Consider the following 18,277-nt stretch of genomic DNA (forward strand, 5'->3'; position numbering starts at 1 on the left):
CAGCAGTCCTTTCTGTTTTCACTTTCTTTTCTAAACATCATTTATTTCCTTCTGCATTAGCTTACAGATGCGCAGCATCGCTCTCGCCCTCCCTCCCCACCTCCTTTCCACCCACGTGACTGAGCACTCTGCATCAAGTGAAACTTCACAGCCCACAGGAAACCTCGATTCCTTTCGACCTGCTCCACGGTGAGAAGCAGCATTTCTTGGGCTTGCAGCTGTGCTGACCATGGGAAGAAGCGTGCCGCAGCTCATCTTGCTCGCCTTTGCCTGCGGTAAGTCACATCTACCAGCATTTCTCTCCAAAAAAGAGACACAGTATGCTGCTTTTATTTCTTTGCACTTAACAGACTGAAAACTTGAGGGAATCTTGTTCATAACAGTAAGGGAGCTTTCAATAAAGTCCCACTGGTAGGAAATAACTATACCTATATTTAATTGCAGCTGGTGTAGGCTTAGTCTGATGTTTTCCCTTATAATTTGCCTTGTATTCTTTGGTGACATAAGCTCTGTGACAGAGTCAGCTCAAAATAGTATCAGAAGTAGGCTTGTTAAATTTTCTTAATTAAATACGATTCCCAGGCCAGCGGAATTGACTGAAGGTCTTGAGTGAAACAAGCAAAAGAAAAACTAAAGAAACGTTGCCCGAGTCGTTCATTTGTCTGCACCGCAAGGTGCAGAGTGTGAGCAGGAAAGCAAGAGCGAGGCAGGGGGTTCGGGGAAGGCTGAGGCAGGCTGTGGCTTATCTGCCAACAAACCACATCAAAGTCACCGGTCAGTCCTGCTCTGTGAAAATCTGTGGAGCCAGCCTGGTGAAGGATGTGTCCCAGCATGTAAAGTCAGCCCTCAGCACCTGTAGCTGTACAAAATCTACTTGGTAAGGATGGATGGAGAGAGATTGAAACCGTAACAGACAAACATTCTTTTTGCTCGCTGGTGGGGCACTGGGTTTCTGCGGTGTGTTTTGCTGTCAGCGTGCTGGGATCACACCAGTAACACCCACTGTCCCCCTCCCAGCTCTGCTGTGGCAGCGTAGAGAGCAGGGGAGCAGCACAGGGTCTTGACCACAAACAACTCCAACCATGTTTGCTCTGCTTTCCTACACCTGCTTTATAGCCACAGTCTGCTGAAGTAGCCCCAAAATCTATACAAGAAAGGAGAGCAAGATCAGGCTCAGGGAAATAACTCAGTGGTCAGCAAAGATGTCTTTGACCAGGAAGAACTTTTTCCTTGGCTGCTCTTCATCCATTTTTGATTGTGCCTTTAGTAATTTGTTGTGACCTTTTGTTAATGCCCCAAAGTTGGGTCTTTCTGCACAGGTAGGAAATTAAACACAATCAGAATTTAAAAGAGGAAGATCTGATGGGTTGGAGGTTTAAGAAACCTCTCCTGTCTTTGAAGAAAACTATCGGAGAGTACTGAAACCTCTCAGAAAATCTTGGTGTTTTTCCAGTTCCTCAACAGCTTGAACCAAAGAACCTTTCCCCTGACTGTAGGAGCTGGGTCAGGTCTTTGTGTCCGTAACTATTACAAAATCTGCCAGCCAAATACAAACATTTCTTCCGGGCAGCATAAAGCAGAACAAACCTGCTGGGCTGCTGAGCAGTGGGAGTGTGTGGTTAGCAAGAAGGAGAAAAAAATCCCCAACAAGAGGTTCTCCCACCCACCCCATTACAGAACGTCAGGCTGAGACATTTTGCTACCAGGTCATGGCACTGAGCACTCCTCTTCCTCTGTGGTGCCTGGAAGCAGAGCTGTTGTGTGCTTTTGCTGGCATTGACTCTCACCCCTGAAACCTCCCCTGTCACCACGACCTGAAAACAGGAGCTTCCAGGCCCAGATTAGGAACAAAGAAAAAAAGAAATGGAAACTAACAGCAGGATTCAGGGCTTCATTGTTGCTCTGTGGCCACTTTTGATGGCCAGGACCACTAGGTGCAGAGAGCGATCCTTACCCATCCCTGGGAGGGCTTGCTGAGATGTAGCCCATGTGGCCAAATGCCTTTTGAGAAGATGACCCAAGCCAACGGGCAGCATGGCTGTGGCCCAGCAGAGGCTCCAAAATGCTGGGCAGAGCTGTAGGAGGAGACATCTGGTATGTCACCTGGTGAGAAACAAGCCACAGGCTACTCCAAAGGCACTTCGGAGTTTACCCCACAGTGACCCCATGGGGCTGAACGTTTTTCTGATGAAAACTAATTAGGTTGAAATGACCTTTAGGGGAAAAAATGAAGTTTCCTTTAAACACTATGGGCAACATCCAAGCATTAGGGAAATAATGTTTCTCTCTATGTCTATATGATATTGTGTCATCTGGTTACTAACCAAAACAGATCGGTTAGGTAAAAACTGAGAAGTACTGACTATTTAAGGCATTGAAATTTAAATACGGGTTGTTTCATGAACTTAAAGGGGGAAAAAAGAGTGAAAATTGCAGCAACTTCTTTTTTTTATCTCTATTGTGCTGGTTCAGATTGAACTACCTGTACCTGGTACACAGCAACTGCTCTAGTTTTCCGCTGGCCCTATCGATGTGAGCATACAGAGAAGGAGAGAAGTTATCTGCTTTCCAGCTTTGCCATCAGATGTTGTAAAGTCTAGGGGAAAGTGAGGAAATGAACTAAAGTATGATTATTAATTATGGCATTTTTAGGTCCCTTCTGATAAAATTCAGTATCTGAGGGATCTGTCCTGCCATGGTTTTTGTGCCTTTTCAACTCTATCAAGCTGTATTATGGGAATTTATCTATATTCTCCATCTAATTTGGGCACTAAGGCATTTAACTAGCACATCAAGGAATACATTTATGCCCACGATTTGTGCCTTTTGGCTTGATCTTGTCTTTTCAGTGTCTTGGTGCATATTCACAATCAAAGACTCAAACAGAAGAAGAGTTGTGACCTTTATTTATTCTTACAACGTACACTTCCACCTTGTCTTCACTTTGTTCATTTTATTTAGGAAACAGATATTTTCTCTACAGTTCTGCAAGGGATACGTTTCTGCAAATGTTATAAGATGCAAGTGTAATTTTGCTGCTGTGACTATTTTTAGATGTGGTCCAAAAAGCCCCTGAATGTTAAACCTTGAAATTTGTTTCTCGTTGCTGAAAGACCATCACTAAGAGGGCTCATCTTCCCCATTTGGAATATCCCCTTGGGTATCTCCCATGAAGAACTTGGGGGTTCAGGCTGATATAGCTACAACAACACCATAAATACATTTTTGAAATTTCCCTGTCTCCCAGACTGGTTTCCCAGACTATTCTGAATCATTATAACCATTATGCTTCCTCTCTTCCTTCAAATACAAAAAAAAATTCCTTTTCTCCATGCTTTGTTTGTAAGTAACCAACCATCCCTTCACTTGTTCCACCCAGATTTCCTTTTATTAGTACAGGCTGTTAAGACAACACCCATAAGAACTTCTTTAGAACTTCTTCTTTAGACCCTGATAATTTGCTCCTAGCAAATCTTGCTGTATTACTGTCTGTGAGGGAATGTGCTGTGTGGGGATTGTGCAAGATCTACTCACACTTCCAGCATCCTCTGGCTTCTTCAGCAGCAAAAGCAGCACGTGGGGAGCCAGGAACCAATGTGCTGCCACTGCAACAGTTATATTCAGAGGTGTGAAGACTGGGAGAGTGGTGAGAAATTATGGGTTGTCCACCAGCATGTCTGCTTGTACTCTCCTATCATGGCAGGAGCCAAAGGAAGAACAAAATCATATCACCCATTTGATGATAACAAAGTCAGTGCAGTTATGTTGCAGGTATCAACAAGACTGTTAAATGCAAATGTTTTAGACTACTCAATTTTTTGCTTTTTTGCAGCATTTTCTTCCTGCTGTGCTGAAGTGGCACCGGTTGCCAAGCAGTCTCCACAAACCACATCCTTCCACCATACAGTTACTTCTGCTCAGCCACTTTTCCTTTATCACTCTTCGCCCCATCGAGGCACCATGGTTCAATCTAACAGCACAGCCTCCATGAGCCATACAACAACTGCGCAGAGAACAGGCCAGCATCAGGTAACAACAGCACCAGCCCCCTATGTGACAGCCCAGACAGGAGCAGCCACCAGAAGAGCAGCTGGCCAGACATCTCCCATGGTAGTAACCACAACAGCAGCAAACGCAACTGCAGCTGGCCAGGCTACAACCCAAGCAATGGAAACAATTACACCGGCTGTGAAGAACACAACCGTATACTCCGTGGCCCCAGCCAACCAAACGACAACACACGCAAGCACAGCTACAAACACAACCATGAAGAATACAACATCAGAGAAGCAAATGACAACCACTACCAGAACTGCTACAGCCAAGAAAATTATAAATCCCACCACAACATCAACAAATCAAACAACAACTCCTAAAAGTCCAACAGCCACAGCCATGACCAACACGACCACCGTTCATCCGCGGACTCAAACAACCACCTCATCTAGTACAGTGACGGTGAGACCCACTCTTGCACCGCAGCCTTCTCCCATCCCCACTGGCACATACACCCTATCCAGTGGGAACAAGACCTGCATCAAAGCAGCGATGGGTTTGCAACTGATGGTTCAAAACAAACAGAAGGTGAGGTGAAAGCACTACAGGGCTCAGCCTTGTAATTTCTATTTCTTCATTTGCTGGAATTTATTCTACTCCTTGCAAAGCAATTTGCAGAATTAGGTTGTATGATAAAAAAGTGGTTTGCTACCAGACTAAGGCCTTTTCTGTGCCCCAGCAGTTCAGCTGCTCTACTTTGGCTTGTATAATGATTTCTTTGGGATGTATGGGTGCCTTTTTATTTCAGTGATGCATCTGTGGTAGCAATACTTGGGAGGGCAGAACAGGCTCCAGTGTTCTTTCTATTATCCAGAATAGGAGACTAGTTAAAACCTGAATTGACTTCAGTGTAGGGCTTGAAACTGCAAGTTGTAATGAAAGCAAGAAATTTTCAACTCACAGACTTGGATTCAGAGACACGTTGTCTTGATGCTGGCATGTGGAGTTCTTAGGAGCATGGAAACTGCCAGGCTGGATCAGAGCATGGACCTGGGTAGCTGCCACCTTCTCTCGGTGGTGACCCATGGTGGATAATTCAGCAAAAGATATAAGAAAACTTGAAATGGTGGTTGTAGCCCTCACTGTTAAAGTTTTGTAGCCTCCATTAATATAGTATGTGGGGTTACATCGTCAGGCTCTGGAGTTCATACTTCTTGAGACATCCCCATTGCAAATCCAAATATTTTTGCCTGAAATCAGAACATTTCTAACGTGGGATGAGTATCTAATATAGATGAAAGTATTTTTCACCCCTTGTCTGACTTGAAGCCAGACAGGGAATGTTATTCCTGACTTCACCAGACCACAGTGAGATTCTTATTGCAAAAGTTAGGTGTGTTTGAGACCAAGGGAACTGAGGAGTGTATTAAGGGCCTCAGAGGTCTCCTTTCAGACCACAGCATGGGTTGGCAGAAGTTAGAGATGAACTGTGAGGAGGCGATACAGGGTGATAGAGGAACAGCCCATGCAAAAGCCAATCTAACCACTGCCTGCCTCTGTCTTGAACTTTCCTCTGCCCTCAGGCACAAGTTCCCACTGCTCCCTCTCTTTAAACTATTGCTGGTGCTCATCTAACCCTGTTCTAACTCATTTCTGTTCACTAAATGAGCAGAAAATTCTTCTTTTCTGCCAGTTTAATGCATTGGAACAGCTCGGTGCTAGGGCTGGTTTACAAGCAGGGAAGGACCCTGGCAGCCAGCAATTAGGCCGTGCTGGAGCCACCAGCCATTGTCCTGTTCATCCAGACGCACAGAGCTTGTCTGGAAAAAAATATATTTATAAATCTCTGTGTGTTTCATACTCAATTTTCCCCTCCTCTCCTTAAGCAGCCTCAGAATGTCTCTTCTCTCCACAGGAGCGGATGGAGTACATGACTGTCAACCCCAATGCGACGCAGATATCTGGAAGCTGTGGGACAGTGCAGTCCGTGCTGAACATCACCTTCAGCGGAGGGTTTATAAACTTTGTCTTTGTAAAGGTAATTCTTGCATTTGGTGGGAAGGAGGGTTTAGGTTTGAGGAGCTGGAACCCAGGCTGCCTCTGATCCTCTCCCAGCCACCACAGTGACACAGGGTGTGCTGCAGGAAAAGGCATTTCATCTACCTCAGTGCTAGTTTTCCACATGTGTGTGAGGCATTATTATTCCTATCCTTCCCAGGGGGCTAGAATCAGAGAACCATGATTAATTCAGGCTGGGAGAGACCTGAGGCCACCTGGTCCAACCCCCAGCTCAGAGCAGGGCTACCTTCAATGTTACATCAGGCCTTGCTTGTTTGAACTCCGAATTTTGAAAGGTTCTTGTGTGTAATAAAGAGTAAGTACAGCGCCCTGAGATCCTTTGGTAGAAAGTGCTGAAGAATGGCCTTACAGCTAGCAATCTAGCAATACAAAGTCTAGATTAGCCCTAAGCAAAATCTTCCTCTCATATTTACAGAGGTAAAAATCTAGCTGGGGGGAAGGCCAGGTCTGCTGCTTGCATTAGATGGGGACAGAGGGAATGGGTTTGGGACTGGAGCCCCAGGAAGCCTGCACAGGAACAAGGTGTGTGTGCTGAGAGCTCTGACTCCTGCTGTCAAGTTGTTCTTACAAAACGGTGTCTCAGGGGCAACCTGAATGCATGCGGAGTTAGTCATTTGCTTCCCATAAATACTGCCCCGCCAAAAGCTGGCTGTGGTTGTTAAATCCAGAGGGCAACCTGTGCGGATGTACGTGCCCAGGAGCCACAGCCTGCCCACAGCCAATGGGGCCTAATTTCCTCTAATTTCTGCGTGAAAAATTCCAAACAACTGGACTACAACAACAAAATTGTAGATAAGTGCCCTTAAAATGCACCGTACTAGGGAGACTTATATAAATATGCAAGGAGCCTTGGGCAAGAGAGAATGTATAAAGACATTGATGGACAGGCAGATATGGGCAGGGAAGAATACAAGGGTTGGAGCCCAGCGAACACTCTTGGAGTGCAACCTGCAGTAAGGCCGTGTCCTGGAGCTCCATAGAGCTGCACTTGGCCATTACTGCTGACCTGTGCCTTTCAATTAATCAGGCTAAAATGTCAATCTTACGGCCTAGTCCCAAGCTCAAATTAGTGACAATTAAGGAAAGTACAAATGGTTAATCAGTCACCATCTTCAGTTCAACTGGGAGCCAGCAGGTCCTTGGAAATTTGGTAAATTTCCATGGAAAGTCCAAGAGGCACCAGCAAATTATATCACACGAGTACTTGGTCATTAATGCTTGACCAGAGAAAATGATTTGATCGATAATGGTCTTGATTTTGGTTTATGGTAGGAAGATTTCTAAAAGCTGCAGAGGAAAAGTGAGATGAAAAATCAAGGAGCTCTTTTAAAATAAGGGATCAGTTCAGACCATGAGTGTTTGGTTTAAATGTATGCTTTCTGCAACAAGGGTGGCATTTTCTGTGTTATGAGGATCCTTAGAAAAAGTCTGGTGATTCAAGTACCCATAAAAATACCAGCTCATAGCAGTGCTAAGTAGAGTGATGTGAACCTTTGGGAACTACTTGACCTCTCTTGTCCTGAAAAAGGTCCTGAACTGGCACAGCATCAGGCAATCCACCCAAGATAAGCCTCAAGAGAGTGTCAGGGCTCGGCTTAGCTTTCTTTGAAATGTGAGGCAATAAGAAATCTTTTTGCTGCTGTCTCTGATGTGTTTGGTCCCCACAGCCTCTCCAGCTGCTACAGTGCTGGCTTTGAACCAGGGGTGCTCCAGAGAAGGCACTTCTGGTTTTCAAGAGTGACAGAGGAGCTGGGTTGTGGCCATGGTGTGGCTGTGGGGAGGTGAGGAGCTGGCTCAGTACTCACCGCTCCTGGGTGCCTTTTTCAAAGAACTCGCCAAAAGGAAATTTTGCGACTAACCCCCAATACGTGAAGTAGGAGCAGGTGTTTACCCCAAGCAAAGTCATTAGCTGTGTCCAAAGACAGCTGCCAAAAAAAAGTGTTATTTGACCTCTGCATTTCTTTAAGTAGGAACAACGCTAAGAACCTCTTTCTTTCTTAAACTTCTTTCACAGTCCATCCCACCGGTTTTAAAACTGCATGACATTAAAAGTGGGTGCCCAGGAGACATTCGTGTCTGCTGCCATTTCGCAACCAGCTGCACTCACCGGTCCCTGTGTGTTCACACCTGCAATTAAAGCCGGTAATGGGGCTGCTGCATAAATACTCCAGCACAGCTAGCAGGCAGAAGCCCCTGAGGCCAGCTCTCATATTGTGACGGTCCTGGGGAGTACAGTGTTCAGGTTGCACCAAGGTTTTAGAGCATACACAGGCAGGACCCTCAGAGGAAATTTTGCTCTGCGCTGTAGTTCCAGGTGCTTTCCATGTCAGCAGTCTGTAGGCATATGGAGTAAAGCCAGCCAGCACCAACAGCGTCAACAGGGTTGAAATAGCAGTTATTTCTTCCCTGCAGACACATCCAGGTTGCTGATTCCTCATTTGTAGTGACTGCTGTTGGCAGACAAAATAGAAAATGAGAGGTGCTAGCATGTAGAGATGAACTCCTGGCTCTCTGCTTGTCGCTGACCTCTCCCAGAGCAAAACATCAGTGAACACCAAAGCACGGCTGCTTTCTGCAGTTTATTCACACAGAGGACATCTGTGCATAAAGCGCACTGCAGTGCAGGGAGTCCTAGATACTTTTAAATGTATCAGCTTAGGTCATGCAAGCAGTCAGCCTGCAGGTCAGCTTGCAATTCAGTGCAGGATTACCCACGCAGGCATTGTAGGAACTTTACATGAAAGCAAAACAGGTTGATAAAACTAAACTGGTCGTATGACATGCCTTGTGCAATGTATAACATTTGCTTAACTCCCTCCTACTTTGGGTTACCACAAGTATCATACTAATGTCTAGCTTGAGCAGTGTGTGCAAAAGCACATCTGCACGGTCCTGTTTCACCGAACTGAGCAGAACTGGTGATGTATCTGAGATCCCTGCATTACACCAGCTTATCTAGTAAGGATTTGGAAAAGAAAAAGCAATACATCCAAGCAAGTTGGATGGGTCTCGAACGTGATGCTTTAAAAAGTGTTTCTTTGGGATTTTCTGTGTGGGCCCACTTCGCTATTGTGATTGTTTTGTTCACTAATATAGGGATGGTGTAGGAAAAATGACACATTTTCTTTTTCAGAAAGCTCCTGTATACTATGTCAGTGCAATTGAGGCTGGATTACAGTTACCTTCTGAAGGTCAGTGATTTTATGCTTAAAGTTCACTGTGTTAATTTCCTATCAAACTATTCTGTGTGTGGGATAGGCTTTCATATCTTTAAAACACTGAATTTTGCAAATTATGCATTTATTAGGCTTTCAATGTGTCATTCACCTAAATATTGTCATGAAAATGGAAGAGAAGTGACCAGACTGCAGTTTCATCAGAATTTTAAAATTTTCCTTTTGTCCTCAAAAACTTCCCATTTCCTTTCACTAGGAGGCTGTTTTAGCAGTGTTACTGTGCATGCCCATTTGTCACTGTCTCCTCTTTATGGCCTCCAGGTGTACTTTACTACATAGCCATACATGAGCAGCATTTTACAGCAAAGCTGGGGAATTCCTTTAAGTGTGCCAGCAAGCAAACCTTTGGCTTGGAGAAGACCTTCCAGCTACTCATCATTAATATGCAGCTGCAGGCCTTTGATATTGTCGGTAATCAGTTCGGAAAAGGTAAGTAATCTGCAGACCTTTTCCACCTTCTGAGATCTAATTGTCAGCACTCTGATAGCCTGAGGTATCTCCTTCTGCTAGATTTTAACCATATAAACCACTTCCCAAATACTGTAACCTGACTAACCTCTTACCCTTTTCCCAGTCATTTTCAACATGGTGCTAATACTTAGGGAAGACAGAAGAGTATCTTTCCCTCCTGCATTAAATAACTTCTGTTTCCCATTTTCATTAAAAATGTTCAACTCTACAGCCACCATTTTATTCCTCTCAATCCATTTTCTTCTAGAGCAAGCAGAGGTGTGCTCACCACCATTGCACTGGCTTCTTCCAGCCCCTGATACGTAATACAGTTCAGTTCAAGGTCACTGCTCTCAATATAGCCAGATCTTAGCTGTTTTGAAAAGTTCTTGACACCCATGACATCCCACAGCTGCAGCAGTGAAACTTCCAACTAATAAGGGGTATTTGTTAATGCAGGATGATACTTTCAGAGCAGCTGTGTCTAGACATGATGAAATGTGCTCCCGAGGAGGAGCATGGTTGGCATGCTCCTTAGTTTCAGAATTAAATCTGATGGTTATTTCTGCAATTTGTCTGTTTTGCAGAAAGGCAAATGTAGCTTATTACTACTCACTGGGAAGACAGAGACAGACCAGTGCTGATTCCTCTAGTCCCTGGATTACCTATTCTGGCACAATGTATTGGGGCTTGTCACAGCTTCTTGCCTACACCCACATCTGTTTTCTTCCACAGGGAAACGGGATGTTGCCATCCGCGTTTCTTGTCAGGATGCAGCCAGGACCTGGCTGGGTGTGGGGTTCAGGGCTGATGGGTGACCTTGGAAATTCCCATGTCTCACAGTATGGGCGCTCTGTTTACTGCCTTACTTCTTATGAGGTGCATGAAAGATTCTACACAGAACAGAGGTGGTCTCAGTGGTACCCTGAAATCTCTTTCAAATAGCACATCTTTATGTTCCTGTGACTTCCTCTCAGGGTATTTTCCATACAAGAATTCAGGTGGACAGATAGGCCTATCAGCAATCCAGCCCTTTACATGCACTAATAAAACATTCCCTTCTTCTGCCATCTGACTTCCTTCATGCTTACAAAATATTGCCCCTATATTCTTCTTAATTTAGATCTCTCTTTTGACTCCATTTGGCTCTGTCTGACTCATTCTCTTGTTCAAAATTTTGGCTGCTTTTCTTATTCTAGAAGGAATATAATGGGAAACTGCATCTGGAGCTTTTTTAAGATACGGAAGGGTTTTTTTTACAAACTTCCTCTAAGTTCTTAAAACCCACACTGAGAATTCAATCTGTGCTCTCATTCTCATGAAGATTTTTTCACAGGATAAAACTGAACTGGGACAACTCATAGGAGTCAAAGTCCCATCTGGTCCTCATATTCATGTTTGAATTTTTACGATGTATGAAATCAAATATGGCTTTTGGTATGGCCTCACTTCTGGCAGAGGCAGCTTAGAAAGAGTCTCTCTCTTCAAGGTCAGGCTAATCTCTGTTAGCCAATACCATACACAAAATTAAACTAATTTTGCTCTTAATCAAAGGACTGAGAAAGCAGGTACTATCTCTGAAAGAATTCTCCAGTGGCTGTGAAATAGTTATGACAGTGTTACATAAATCTGCTGTGTATGTACATTTTGAGATACCAAAATCCCCACCGAAGGAAGGGTTCTGTAAAGTAAGCGCATCACCAGCCTCCTGCCTGTAGGTTTCTTGAGACCTGCAGTTTCACTTCTGGTGGTCTGGATTTGCTTATCACTAAAAGAGGAAGAAAGCACCGATGATCACTGGTTTCAAGTTGCTTACATTTTTGTAAAGACTGCAGCAGCGTTACATCTATAACTTGGTCTGAGTCTGAAAAACTCTAAGTGTCTTCTGAACTGCATTTCAGTAGATCAGAAAGAATTCCTAGAGTTCACAGACCAAGGTTTTCCTCAAAGTAAAGTGAGTAAAGTTTTTGAGAACTTTTGAGAAAAGCTTGCATTCACAAATTTCTGGAATGTGGATGCATAGTCTAGAAGCATGGTGTTCTGCTCTAACACGTTCTTTGATCTCCTTTTACTTTCAGAAGAAGAATGTTTTCGTGATAAAAACAGGAAGGCAGTTCCTGTCGCTGTGGGCTTGAGCATACTGGGACTGTTGGTCATCGTGTTCATCACATTCCTGATTTCCAGAAAAAAGCCATATAGAGGATACGAACGTATATGAGGTGCCTTCGTACTTCCAAATGTGTATGGCAAGTAGAGAAGTCCCAAGTTTTTGCTTCTACCTGGCAGTCTCGCTACCCTGGAGGCATATTTTTAAGTGAAATGACACCATGTGTTTAAAGCTAATGCATGTTTCTGGGAGTGATTTCATTAAGGTGGGAAGGAGAGGACTTATACCCTGTATTTTAGGCTATTCTTAGCACCTAATTTAGATGTAGTCCAGATGACCAAAGTTGAAAGAATAAATTCCTTATATTATTGACAAGGGAGGAATTCAGACCACCTAAGTCGGATGATCAAAAATAGTTTAAAGCAGACAGTATCACTATCCCCCCCAAAATCAATTAGATTTTTCTTAAAAATAAAATAAAATAAAAAGTTAACAAGAACCTATTTCTTAAAGATGGCATTCAGATTTCTTAGAAGAGATGAGTCCAGTAGTACAACATTCCAGTGAGCAGAGCAGAAGTCCACAGCTACAGACAACCCTGTTAAATCAGAGCTCAGTGCTAGCCTTGTGGGAATATTGTGTTTGCTGAAAGCTCAGGGCAAGTGTAAGTATGACTTCCATTGATAAACAGGTTCCCACTAGTCCTTTAAAATACAAGGGTTACAATTAGTAACTTCTTGTTGCTTCCTACTAAGTCTTTCAGAGGGACACAGTGATAATACATTACCCTTACACTGAAGGCAGTATTTTTAGATTTTTTTTCTAGCTGCAGGTGACTCTGCATGCAGATATGATGACTCAAATAGGGTCTCTTTTAATGTGGGAACATACCATTGCCACTGAAAATGCTGGGGATTAAGTAGCCAGCACTGTGGCAGACATGCACAAGGTCCTTGAGCAAACAGAAATCCACCGAAGCTCTCTGTTTAAGGCTTCCATGGGAACTAAAAGCCTGCACAGGCTTTGGGCAAACATTCTGCCCAAGAGTGAATGCTACCCAATGCACTTACAGCTGAGCAGCCAGATTTTCATATGGAAATAGTTTGGAGTTGCTTTAAAGCACACTATTTGTAACACTCTGTAGTCTGTTCCCTGCTAAGCAAATGATGAAGGTTTGTAAGCAGTAATTGCTTATGAGAGTAATTAAGTTCAGGTAGTGTTCTCTGTTGTCACACAAGATTTACAAAGCACATAAACACACGTGTACACACACATACCACATACAAATCTGCTTACTTCAGCAAACTACATGAAAATGATAAGAAATTATATATAAAAACATTTATAAAAGAGAAAATAATATTCTGTAAGAGCTCATTTCCTCCTTAGGGGTTAGGGCAATGGCTTAGATGTTACTAGTACAAGTTTTGCCTTGAAAAGGACTTTGGAATGGCACCCATTAAACAAAAGAAAGACTGAAGTTATCAGTAAAAATTCCTTGTTCGTTGTTAGTTTAATTTGGAAATAAACAACATAGAAATTCTGGAAGATATTTGGATTTCCATTAAGCAATGGCCCAAATCCTGAGCAGCTATGAATGGCAGTGCATTTTCATGGGGTAAAACTGATGTCAGTACCTTGTGAGTGTAATTTGCCCTAAGTATTTTTACAAATAGTTTTGATTTTTTACTAGTATTTAACCATTGAGAGTTTACCTATTTAAATTGAGAAAGGAAAGAAATCCTTCCATTCCATGAATTCCTGGAAAGTGCTGGACCACATCAAGCAGGAAACACGTCTCAGCGGTCGCACCATTCCATAGTCACCATAACAGGTAGCTGTGTAATTAACAATCTCCAGAAATGTTCCCTTTGACTCTGAATGAACGCATAAATAAGAAAGATGAAGGCAATTTTGAAGCACTTTTGCACTTGGAGAAGAACAAGGCAGAACTCAGAACCAGCTGTGAGCAAGGGAGGCAACTGACTACAATTAAAAGGTAAAGTAGCATACAGCCACAATAATTTGAATGCTCCAGTATTTCAATGATTATTTTGTAAAAGGCTCCAGCAGTGTTAATATTACTTAGAAAACTTTAGCTTATTTTAGCTCTTCCTCTTTTTCCCCGTTAGGGGACACACAGCCCACTGACCTCAGTGTCTTTGTTCAGGCCCTGGGCTTAATAGGATCTCCCTAAATATCAGGGTGATCTTCCTGTTCATGGTTCCTCTCTCATGAAAATCAGTCAGTTAACAGGAGATCTGCGTGCTGAGAACAAGTTCCTGTCTCTAAGAACTGAAGGTCTGGAAAGATTTGGGGAATTTTGAGACTGCTGCTTGTTTCTTCTGAACAAAGTGAAATGTCAAGTTTTGTTCATCTGATGAAGAAGTGAAGCTGTGGGTTATTCCCGAGTTATTTGTTCCTAAGTAGAAGAAAACAGTTTCAATACTATTGAACTGTTGTTTAGAAAGCAGATTTTTTTTTATATGGTATTAAAGTTTTTTGTATGTTTGTTTTTGTTTTAAACAATGTAATTGTTGAGGTGTACAGCAACTAAAGGTAAATATATGGAAGTGCTTCCAGTTGAAAATGAGCCCCTGCGTGCAATACTGATGCTTGTGTCCTAAACTGTCACATGTGGACATTTTAACAAGCATTGCCTTGAAATCAGAGCTCCACACACAATCTGACCCGAAGCCGTTCTGAGTGGTGGTCAATAGGCATCTTTCCAACTCAAAACTAAGTCCTATTTCACATGTTCTTTGGGGTTTTGGGTCGTCTGATCTGTATGGTTTGTTACTTTCGTTGATATGAATTTAGCCTTTTCTTGTTATGTTCTGTACTGAAGAAGTTCTTTATGTTAATATGAAGTCTTTTAACATTTTCTAGCAAAATGAGACTAGAAAGATGTTCTTAATGGTTGGTAATTCTGTGTTTAATCTTGTGACATCCTCTGGCATATTTACCAGTGATGCAAAGTTAATGCTTTTTTCTCCCCATTTTTTTCTCGCTTGCATGAATCAAACTGTTGGTATTGAACAATGCTTAGATTCATGTTTAACTGATCAATTTTTATGTTTTTTATTGCTATTATTTGTTTGCTGTTTTTCTGAAGCTGCCTACAGTCCTTTCTGGGCTTGCCCTAAATGGCAGAGGTGAAGCGCCCATGTTCTAAACCCATAAAACAATTGCAAGTTCCCATGACACGCTGCCGACATGCAGCCAGATGAGTCCAGTGGAGTTGGTGCTTTACAGCAGCAGAGGATCCATTGGACAAGTCCCAGTCTGCATGCTGTCACCTCCTGCCCCGAGCACAAAACACTCAGGCAGCCCGGTGCTCTGCTGCTCCTCTCACCCCAGGGCAGACTGCTCACAGTGGTCTCTCGCACACCCAAGTTAGATACAAGAGCATCCCAACTGCTGTCACAGTCAGCCAAGCAGCCAAGGAGTTTATAAAGCAAAATTTAATTGCTTTCAGTCTTTTGTTGCTCTCTGATGTACAAAAATATCGTCATCAAAAAAAAAAAAAGTCCAAATTAAAAACCAGCAGTTATTTCTTGTTGAACAGAGGAAGGGAGATGTAGATTAGCTTCCTGAGTGTATGAAGATGGTCTGGGTGATCGCTTCTAGCTTGTTATAACATGTGGTTGCTGAAAATTACTTTGTTATGAGATGTAAGATATGCTCATTATTTTTCTATTATTGGTATTTCTACAATAAAGACTATATGTAGTCCTTACAGTGTGAATTTCTGTGCAATTGTTTTCTTTTGAGTGCTGTTTCACCTAAGCTGTTTAAAATAAAATTACAGTCTAACAAACAGGCAGGGCCATATGGGCCTTGGACACAAGCCACATACACAGATTTGCTTATATCCTAGCCATGACTCTGACAATGATTTTTTCTGTGGTTTGGGCATCTCATCTGACATTTCTATCTATGTGTCATCAGCATTAAAAAAAAATAAATAAAATTGAACATAGTATGAAGTTTTCTGTTAATCCCCCCACAACTTCCTGAGTTGCTTTTTTTATATGTCTACTTCTCGTTTTGGTTCCTATTGGTCCAATAAACACAGACCATAACTCATAGCAGATGTAATGGATGTTTTTTAATTTGTGTTTAAACTCTTTTCACAGATAATAATCTTAGGAACTGTTCTGAGAGTCTTCGGAAGAGAATGCATCCTTTCAGTGTTCAGTTATGGAAAACAGAGGAAATAAATAGCTCAGAAAATACCAGATATTAATTCCAGAATTCAACAGTTTCTATGCCGTTCAAAGGAATTCCCCAACGAATGTGACTTTGCTGTGATTTTGCTGTTCGTTACGTCAATAACACAACAGCCACCTTAAAATAGCAAAGCCATGACACAGCTGTGAGGGGTAAACTGCTCAGTAAAAGGGGGCACACAAAAGTTCTTCAGATTCATCTTCAAAGATTTTCCAGTGAAACTTGAAGCCAAGTTTGGCTAATAAGCACAGCCAGACCCCATTTTGGGTGCAGGTTCCCGTAACGTCTCGTTGTCGGAAGGCTACACGATGTAGCTGGGCTGACTCAGAAAGAGAGGGGTGGGCAGAGAGATTGGGAAACAGGATACCTCCTTCACTCTGTGTGCAAGATAAGGCTCTGAAATGGCTGATTGAGTCTCATGTCATGTTCTTCATATCTAAAGAAGCTAAGATAGTTAGATGAATTGCAGTAAAGCAGATGTGGTAAAGATGGGAGGAGAAAAACTTATCTTTATGCTTACCTATTAGAGAAGTGCCAACAAGGGCAGCAGAAAGAAAGAAACTTCTGTCAGGGATAAAATGCTGTAACAACGACTGCTGGTTATCTCAGAAATCTCTCTTTCTTGACAAGGATTAATGGCAGATGGGAGAATAATCAACCATTTTTCTTTTTAAGGCAAAAAATAAATCTGTAAGTCACACCATGGACTGTTCTAGAAGCATAAAGCATTGGGATTCACTGAAGAAATGGCTTTGCATCACAGTGTCTAGGAGAGAAAAGAAGTATTTTTTTAAAAAAGCACCAATTTGAGGAAAATAACAAGGGTGAGTGGAGAAAGATTTCTATGAAGTTAATCCTCACTAGTAAGCTAAGACACTTGAAAAGTACATGGATGGCCAAAGGACAAACTGAGCTTACCCTTCTGCCACTCATGATAAGAAAGATCTGAAATAAGCTTGTATCTGCAGTGTCCTCCCTGGGGAGACCAGGGCAGGAGGGGCTGGGGATCCCAGACAAGGGCTAAGGGTTATCTGGTGCATACATGAAATGCTCCTATATTTAGTGAGAGATATGCAGGGATTAACATATGCTCATATCATGAAAATTAAGTCCATGCATACAGCAAAAGACATGCTTCAAGCTAAAAGTTAATATGTGAAGGGAGCTAAGCAACTTTGAGCTAATCTTTTTCTTTCTCACACCAATAGCTCTGGCCATTGCATGCCAATAACTCAGGGCCATGCATGTCTGAAGCTCATGTTCCCAGCACCTGGGCTTTCCCAGCTAGCCACAAAATGTCAGATAATCTTCATTTCACTTTTTCTGCAAGTTCTATTCCTTATGAAGTTGCTAGATCCCAAGTATCTTATTAAATTATTGTTTCATTGTCTCAGGTTCTTAACTCTTCCTTCAATTTTTTTAAAAGGAGTAAGTTGCATTCCCATGTGCAGAAATGTCATAAATGGTTGTTGGGAAAATGGAAAGTGTTCAATCTGAGTCAGAAAATCTGTACGGATTAAAGACATGGATCTTGTTTTTGAACCTTGCCTTTGCTGGGGCTTTCCTATAGCCCATACATTTCTAAAGAATATGATTAATGAGCCCAGCCAATGTTTAACCTTTTTCATCAGACCTGATGATCTTAGAGGTATTTTCTGACCTAAATGATTCTATGAGTCTATGATTTTGCTGTGGAACTATTTTTTTGTTATCTCCCCAAGTAAAATGAATTCAAATTTCAAACAAATTATGTTGTTCACAATCTGCTCATAGAAAAAAAAAAAAGGTGGGGGGATAAGTACTCAAATAAATAATGTAAAGCAACTTTCAGAATATACAAGCTTCTACAATAAAAATTAAAATGTTACCAGCCCAACATATCCAGTACGTCACTAGGTTCATTGCAGCGCCTCCATCTATGTACGTGAACATTAAGCATATTTCTGGTGTCAGTGGGAAAATGGTTACTTTCTGCATTTTGGTTTTATTACATTGCCCTTTCAAATATCTGCATATTCAAACCAGTGATCCCACTTGACCTTGCAAGCTCTAAAAGCCACACTGACAGGACACTTTCACCAAGAGCAGATTTGCAATACAAATGTGCTTGCTACTTCTGTTAGTTTTACTGTTCAAAGTGTAAAATCCTCCACCACCTCTGATTTATGTATTGCAG

At 42.3% G+C, this 18,277-nt stretch overlaps 1 protein-coding gene across 1 annotated transcript; it reads left to right on the forward strand.

Annotated features, from left to right (window-relative positions):
* Positions 1–60: 60 nt before the first annotated feature.
* On the forward strand, positions 61–15,607 carry LAMP3 (lysosomal associated membrane protein 3). Its single transcript, XM_040568007.1, has 6 exons — positions 61–275; positions 3,833–4,584; positions 5,912–6,034; positions 9,209–9,266; positions 9,573–9,740; positions 11,840–15,607. The coding sequence occupies exons 1-6, from the start codon at positions 230–232 to the stop codon at positions 11,977–11,979; spliced, it is 1,287 nt and encodes a 428-aa protein (XP_040423941.1). The 5' UTR covers positions 61–229; the 3' UTR covers positions 11,980–15,607.
* Positions 15,608–18,277: the final 2,670 nt, after the last annotated feature.

This window comes from Cygnus olor, chromosome 9 (genome assembly GCF_009769625.2).
Source record: "Cygnus olor isolate bCygOlo1 chromosome 9, bCygOlo1.pri.v2, whole genome shotgun sequence".
Lineage (NCBI taxonomy): Eukaryota > Metazoa > Chordata > Aves > Anseriformes > Anatidae > Cygnus > Cygnus olor.